The sequence below is a fragment of the Prosopis cineraria genome, unplaced genomic scaffold, assembly GCF_029017545.1.
Source record: "Prosopis cineraria cultivar Desert tree isolate PC_DT_omini unplaced genomic scaffold, ASM2901754v1 PC2, whole genome shotgun sequence".
In the NCBI taxonomy this organism is placed as follows: Eukaryota; Viridiplantae; Streptophyta; class Magnoliopsida; order Fabales; family Fabaceae; genus Prosopis; species Prosopis cineraria.
In genome coordinates, this window is record NW_026555333.1 from 37543177 (window position 1) to 37551440 (window position 8264).

The following is an 8264-nucleotide window of genomic DNA, read 5'->3' on the forward strand; positions in this document are numbered from 1 at the left end:
TAAGCTTATTTTGTCCATTTTTTAAATTGCTAAAGTCCAAATGAATTATTATTAATTTCAAACCAATTATTGTTAAAAAATGAATGGATATTTATTGGTAAAGGACTAACATTTATATAATTAAACTCATCTTTTTTGTTTTTCTAATTTGTTAAAGCTTCAATAAATTGTTGTTAATTTTGAATGTATTGTTGTGTAAGCACAAATTGATACTTGTTGATGAAGGATAAATACTTGTACAATCAATTAAACCCATCCTTCATTGAACAAGTATTACTCATTCATTAACAAATATCCCTTCTAGCTTTCACAATAATGCATTCAAAATTAATAATTATTCGGGCGTTAATAAGTTAAAAAATATATATAAGATGAGCTTAATTGTATAAATATTAGCCTTTTATTAATAAGAATTTATTTAAGTTTTAACAATAATTCATTCAAAATTAACAATAATTCATTCAACGTTTAACAAATTAGAAAAACGGATAGAATATGCTTAATTACACAAGTAGTAGTCCTTTACAAATAAGTATCTATTTAGGTTTTAACAACAACTTGTTTGAAATTAACAATAATTCATTCAAGTTTAAAAAAAATGATGGGATAGGCTTAATTATACAAGTATTAGTCATTCATCAACAAATATTCATTCGTGTTTCGACAACAACTATTTCATGATTAACAACAATATATTTAACTTTAATAAGTAAAATATATGAAGTTTTAAAAATCTCAACTTATAATTGACCATGTCAGATTAATGAGTAACATAAATAAAGTAACAAATGATGTTATGAAATTAACAATACATTATTATGTTATACCATGAAAATGGTTTAAAAGTTTGGTTACTTCATGTATTTCTTTCGGTATATATTATTAAATGGGCTAAGCCACCAAATTTTTGAGGTGGCTTATGGGTTATAAGATCAAACTCTTTCTTATTACTTCTGTCAATTAAAAAAAATAAAAGTATCACCGATGTTAAAGCTCCGATGATTCGATGGTTGGAATAGTGGGATTAACTTTTTTATTATTATTTTATATTTTAAAAATAATTAAATTATTTTACATAAAATTAATATTAATGAAGAATTAAGGAAGTGCAGTAAAATTTCAGAATCTATTAAACCTTTTGCTTATATATACATGCAGTGGTTCTCGGTTGATATTTTCCTGATTATTTATTACAAAATCAGTCTCACTGAAGTCAACCTTTGACTCTTCAAAGCCATGGCGCGCAAAGCAACGGCACCCTAGTCTCCGGTGGCTCTTGCCATTTCCATCAACACCGAACCAAACCTTCTCAGTTTCTCTCTTCCCCGGTCCCTCCTCAAGCTTCATAGCCAATTCTCGCCGTTAAATGACGTCAGCAAATCTCTCTTCGCCGGTGGCTTCTGCCGTACAATCCATCCACCGTTTATTGACTGATCTCTGCGACCACGAACACCATTACTCATTCGAAAATCCACGACGGTTCTCGGGGTTGGCTCGGCGGCTTCATCTTGTCGTCAACCAGCTACTCCTGTCTGTTCAATCACCGTCGCTGGAGACCTTACCGTCGTCGGTGCAGACCGCCCTGAAGGGAGTGTCCGGCGATCTATCCAAGGCTGCAGAAGTTGTTTCCGTCTATGAGAAAAGCAGCAAGATATTTGTATTGATCAACTGCAAGTCCCTCTGCTCGTCCCTTCTGGAGCACACCTTCTCCATTGGAGGATGGCTCGCCTTGCTTGATGAGGCTCTTCAAGACCATCCCGACCTCCAAAAGAAAGCTTCTGATCTCTCCAGAGACATGAAGCTTGCTCAGTTCAGAGTAATTAGCCCTTTTCTCTTTATTCCGAAGAAATGTAATTTTTGTTTTCTTCTAAATTATTTTGTGCTCAATACTATCCTGAGATCTTCCAATTTTTGGAATATATATTCATCATACCTCAGCATCTACATTAATCGTTTTCTTTTTATTTTGTTTAAGATGAAGCATAAATTTAGTAACTCAGCTTTGTATCTCAAATTTCACTAATGTGTTTGAAAGTAGGTTACAGCGAACGAAGAGAGAGTACAATGTACGCTGGAAAAAGAAGGGACAGGAAGACCAACAACCAAGGCGGTGCAGAGTGCTATAGTAATGGATTTGGCTCGCTCTTTGGGGATTGACCCAGGTGATCATATTGAGTTGTCTAACGAAATAAAGCTGTTCAAGAATGACCTATTGCGCTCAAATTCTGTAACGGAGCGGCGGATTTTAACTTCCCTTGAAAGGATTTTGAATAACTGGTCTATTGAACCTGACATTGAGACTCGAAAATTGGACTTTGACCTTGAAGATGATGCAGCGATTTTTCCCTTTAAAAATTTTCTTTGCCCATTGACCAAGGAAGTGATGAAGAACCCCGTGGTTGTGGAAACGTCCCAGACCTATGAACGGACTGCTATAGAGTACTGGTTCGAGAGGTGTATTGAGGATGCTCGTGATCCAACTTGTCCTGTCACTGGAAACGTTCTCAAATCCTTGGAACTGAAACCCAATATTGGACTGGCAGGGGCAATAGAAGAGTGGGTTAACAGGGTTGTGGAGTATCAAGTAAAATCCGCTGCTGAGCACTTGACAGAGGAGCCACTTTGTATTGATCACGTTGAGCGAGCTTTGGATAACATTTATAAGGTTTCAGAAGAGCATCCTGCTAGCAGATATGTAATCAGGAATGCTGGAATTGTGCAACTGATAGTGAAGCTGCTTACTAATAGCTCAAAGATTATTGGATCACGGTTGAGAAGTAAAGCTCTGATGGCTTTAGTTACTTTGGCTAAAGATGAAGAAAGCAAGGCCAGTCATTCTATATGTTTTTTTAATATTTATAATTTTTTTTTTAATAAGTGAATGAAACAGACTTATTCCTCTTCCTACCTTTCAAAGGATAGAATAGCCGCATATGTAGATTGTTAAAATAACATTAATCCACTTTTTTGTTTAAAAATGGAAAGAATGGTGTAATATAATATTTTAGTTGGCTACGTATTAATCATAATTTATGTGAGCGTTCGTTGCCATGATATGAAATCATAACCGCTGCCATAAATCAGAATATATAGCGTTTGTTTTGTTCAGATTTCTCTGTTAGAACCTGATACTGATTCACTTTGGAGAGAATTTTCTATCTAGATTCTCAAACTCTTTCAGAATCCTAAAATAGTGTATAGCTATGTAATTTGGTTACGGTACCATGGCAACACTTCTAAACCATGTACTGTTCTGGTAGTTAATGTCGCCTTTCTATAACTACTTTGCAAGTTGAAGGCATGGAAATTCCCATGTTTAATTAAATACTTTGAGCTCCATCCAATATGATATGATATAAACCACTGCAGGAAGCCAGGAAGTGAATAAGCTAGTAAACTACTAAGAAAAGCCTAATAAGAAGCACAGTCAGTGATACATATGATGGCATGCCAAAACTAAACGTCCAAGTTGTTGACAATAATTTCTGACACATCAGACATGACTCAAGTCGTTCATTAACTGTGGCTGTGTTTGTTATTAGCAAATATGGTCAGGAGACTTTTCATATTTCAATTTTATATATTCCTCTTAATTGTTTCTTTTAAAATGTGTGTTTTCTTTTTTTAAGCCTCTGCTGAAACTTCTTGTTGCATGATTCTTTAGATGCTGTTATCGGTGACAGAGAGAAGTTGTCTTGAAAACTAACTTGGAAAAGGAATTAATTACAAACTATCACTTCTACTGTATAAAATTTTTTTCTGCAAAGTGATGACTCATTGTTCTTTTGGCAATAGTGTCGCAAGTTTCTGACACGTATATTGTGGCTTCTGATGCTAAGTTTTGTGTATCTCTAGAAAATAATGCTTGAAGGGAGTGTCACAAGGTTGGCAGTACATAGTCTTATTGGTAGCACAGAGAAAGAGAGAGAGTATGCTGTGAAGTTATTACTGGAGTTCACCAGTGATGAAGCTTGTTGCATAATGGTTGCATCAGAGAAAGGGGCATTAGTTCTCCTCACAAGTATGGCAGGAAATTTAGAGTCTCCTGCTTTGTCCAAGTTAGCTGAGGAAGTCTTAAGGCAGTTGGAGAGGGTGGAGGATAATGTGCAGCGGTTAGCAGCAGCGGGAAGATTTGAACCTTTACTTTCACGGCTGCATGGTGGTATGTATTCTAATTTCTAATAGTTTCTGTTCATTCCAACTTCAAAAAAAATACGCTAATGATGATAAATCAGCTTTTTAAGGCATTTGCTTTTGTAGAAAGCAATAAAACCCTAAACAATTTGAAATTGGATAAATTCTGGGGCAGGACCTGATACTGTAAGGATAGAGATGGCATCTCTGCTTGGAAGGATGACCTTGACAAACAGCAATAAAGAGCAAATTGCCAGGCAAAGTGCTGGAGTACTTGTTGACCTGTTGTCGAAGTCAGAGGGAAGAGAACCAAGTCTGCAAGCATTATATAACTTGTCAGGATTGGATGACAATGCAACCATCCTTGTTGAGCCTCCAGTCTTTCCATCTCTTATTGGTGTTCTTTTTGATGACCAGGAGCCTTCAGATGAAATTAAAACATTAGCTGCTTCAACAATTGCAAATATAGTATCAAAGCCGGGGCGTTGGGAATTAGCATCAGCTGACACAAAGGGGAATTCAATGCAGTCAGAAAACATTGTTTTCAGACTTTTGCAACTTTTAGACTCAGTGTCTTCTCAATGTCAAGTATATGTTCTTCGCATTCTCTATGGAATAACATCATCCCCGCAGGCGTCAGGTAATTTCTAGTCAGCTAGCTTATAATATATTAATAGCATAATCATATTGCAGTATTCTATCATGTGCTCGTTAATTATTTCTTGTACTGCATCTCATGAAATGTTTGATCAGTCTGTTTCTTTTTGAACTTCAACAAGTATTAGGTTTCGATTAGTTTAGTAATAATTACATGTATAAATACATCCAGAGGATGCTACTGTAATGGAATAAAATAATGAAGTGAGAATACTTGCACTATACAGCTATGTGCAATTTATGCATCTGCCTCTAAATTGGCCGGTATTGCACGGTGCATGATGCCATGTATTATTTATTTATTTATTTATTTTTACAGAGTCAGTAGCTTTGCATATAAAATCTGGGGATGGCTTTAAAACGGTCGCAAACTTTCTTGAACACCCAGAAGTCGAACTCAGAATATATGCTCTGAAGCTTTTGAGGCTACTATCTGAACTGTTCAGTCAAGGTCTAGGAAATGAGCTGAGACTTTCTAACAAGCTCACCATACTCAAAGAAAAAATGTTAGATGACCAATCTGCAGAGGACGAGAGAGCAACAGCAGCATGTATACTTGCCAACCTTTCCTTAACAGAAGATGAATTAAAATCACTTTTAGGAGGTGATTTCATTAGATGGATCGTCGCTACTCTTCAGAATCAGAGGCGCGGCTCCAATGCAAGGGTTTCACGGACTGCGCTAGGCATGCTGGAAGGTCTTCTTGGTCTCTTACTTCAGTTCACTAGGAGCCTTAATGAGCAAACTCTTACTGTTGTCAGAGAAAATCATCTCATGACCATTTTCTGTCAACAGCTGGAATATAATTCCAAACCAAAGGTCAAAAGACTTGCAGCCCTTGGATTAAAAAGCTTATCAGAATTTGGAAGGGCAGTTATTTCAAGGGACTCTGAACCCTCACCTTCTAGTGGGTTTTGCTCTCCCTTCTTGTTCATTTGTGGAAGGACATCTAATCAAAACTTTTCATGTCCATTTCACAACAGTCCCTGTGAGGAAGAAAGTCAATTGTGCCTGTTTAAGACCAGCTGTATAAAGCCTCTAAATGATCTCTTCAGTGATAATGATACTAGTGTCCAAGTTGCTGCGGTGGAGGCACTTTCAACACTGATATTGGACTATTCGTCAAATAGCTTTAAGAGAGCAGTTGATGAGCTTGAGCAATTGGGTGTGGTTGATTCTGTGATCAAACTTTTCACAGAGGCTAGCTCAGGGGAACTTCAGGAGAAGACCATTTGGATCATAGAGAAAATACTGAGAGTGGAAAATCACATACCTAAGCACTCACTTAATCAGTCTCTTGTGAGGGGCTTGGTTGAAGCCTTTAAGCATGGGAATCCCAACGCCAAGTTGCTTGCTCAAGATGCTTTAACCTACCTAAAGCAAATATCAGTTCTAAGTGAGAGGACATCAAGTCAACCTCGAGCTCGGAGGTAATGGAAGGTGTAATTTTTGTCCCCATTATTCCTTCTATTTTATTTTGGGATATTATCCCTCTTGTTCTTTTGTTGTAAAATGAAAGAATCTCTCTATGATCTCACAAATACATGTAAAAAAACAAAAGGGGGAGGCTACAAGACTTGCTTGTTCATCTTGGCCACAAATGTTTATAATACTTGAATTCTTTACATCTCCCAGTGATGTGTACTTGTGTAAATAATTTCAAGGATAGTTCTTTGTGCTAGGCTCCATTAAAGTTTTTTCAATGTTAGGTTAGGTTATCAATACTGAGGATTTTTTTAAAAAAGGAATTCAATGATATTGAATTATAATTTTTTTTTATTGAAATAGTAATATCATTTACGGTCCTTTTTCTTATTACATAGCAGGCAATGGATGCTAATGGATATTTTGAGATTGGGTCACTGGCCATTGGTCAGGGCCTCAACCCATGTGTATTGGGCCAATGTTAGCTCAAAGGCCCAATGCTCTTCCTATTTCTGCCTGACTGACACATTTTCTTGTCTGTTCTGCAGGATTTGAAAAATGAGATGTATTATTCATGATTTGTAACTTGTAAGTAACGTATTCTTTTATAATTATTTTATTTTATATTAATATTAATCTCACTTAATAGGATAAGGTTTATTGTTGTTGTATATTAATATTTATAGGAAAAGTGGAGAACTGTGATAGTGACTATTTGGCCCGTCTGTAATGAAATCAAATGACAAAAATAAATTTAATGAAGAAAAATTATTTAATTTTTAAATGAAAATTCTTTTTAAAAATTTAATATTTTTAAGGATAAAAAATATCAATAAATATAAAATTTTCTAAAATTGTGACATGGTCTTCTCGATATTTCAATGTTGGAAAAATCTTTTTGATTTTAACTTAAGAAAGCGATTCCAATTTTTTTTTTTTATCATGATGATGTATACTCCTTATAGTTCCTCTAGTATGAAATATGAGATATTTTTTTTCATTATTTTATAAGGATTAAGAAAAGTATTTAAAAATGGTTTGTATCCTTAAAATGGTGTTAAAAAAAAAAATCAACTCAATGAATGTGTAAATGGGAGGACGTTGGTTTAATCTGCTTATAATTTCAAGTCATTAATGCCTGTACTGCAATTCAAAAATTAAAAAAAGAAAAAGTTTACCTTCCAATTAGAATCTATCTACTTTAATTTTTTAAAATATGGTTTCTCTTTACAATAAAATTAATGAGGGATTTGTGAAAAAGAAGAAGAAGAAGAATTTAACGTTACTAACTTTTTTCCGAAGTACCTGACCTTTTAGACCAATACAAGCAGATATAGAAAGTGTCATACGTTTTGTACAGGAGGGAGTTTACTATATTTAGAACAGAGTGGAGAAAATTTAAAGAGTATGAAGAGAGCTAATCTCACACTATCAAACCTTTATGTGTCACTTACTCTTCAAACACATGACTATAGAGAATTCCATTTACTTTAAGAAAACATTAGCTAAAACTTAGCACAAGCAATAACTTCTAAAATTCTGACGAAAGAAAAAAAGAAAAAATAAAACTTCTAAAACATTTCAGGGGCAGACCGAATAGAATAACTTCGAAAACATTAATAACAACTATGATATTTATGAAAAAAAAATAATTGTCAATATCCTTTGAATCAATTATTATTATTCGTTGTAGATCTTTACAAGAAATTTGAGTCCAAAAAGGGAAAAAAAAAAAAAACAAATCCGTAGGATTGAAGGAACCAAGTGATTTTAGAAGGGAGAAAAGCATGGTGTACATTCATCCCACTAAGTAAAAAGGATGATCCAAAGGCAAGCATCAATAAGTGAAGCTTTTGTAATTTTTTGTTATTACAAAAAATTTAGATGAGTTAGATTCGAAGACTTACCAAGTTAGAGCATGCTTTTAGATTTTAAAAAATGCTTATATAAATATTTATAAATTATCATTTATTAACAAGATCATCAAATTGACAGCAAGATCTCTCACAACCTCATAAATTATGAGTCAAATTTTTATTAATTTAATC

The 8264-nt window shown here is 34.5% G+C and overlaps 1 protein-coding gene across 2 annotated transcripts; it reads left to right on the forward strand.

Annotated features, from left to right (window-relative positions):
• The first annotated feature begins 1203 nt into the window (after positions 1–1203).
• LOC129304037 (U-box domain-containing protein 44-like) lies at positions 1204–6846 on the forward strand. 2 transcript variants are annotated; one of them, XM_054943662.1, is made up of 6 exons: positions 1204–1850; positions 2046–2827; positions 3856–4162; positions 4310–4774; positions 5111–6231; positions 6765–6846. In XM_054943662.1, the coding sequence occupies exons 1-5, from the start codon at positions 1367–1369 to the stop codon at positions 6223–6225; spliced, it is 3153 nt and encodes a 1050-aa protein (XP_054799637.1). In that variant the 5' UTR covers positions 1204–1366; the 3' UTR covers positions 6226–6231; positions 6765–6846. The 2 variants fall into 2 exon arrangements, with proteins under 2 accessions (XP_054799637.1, XP_054799636.1); XM_054943661.1 differs by having other exon boundaries at positions 5111–6221.
• The last annotated feature ends 1418 nt before the right edge of the window (positions 6847–8264 follow it).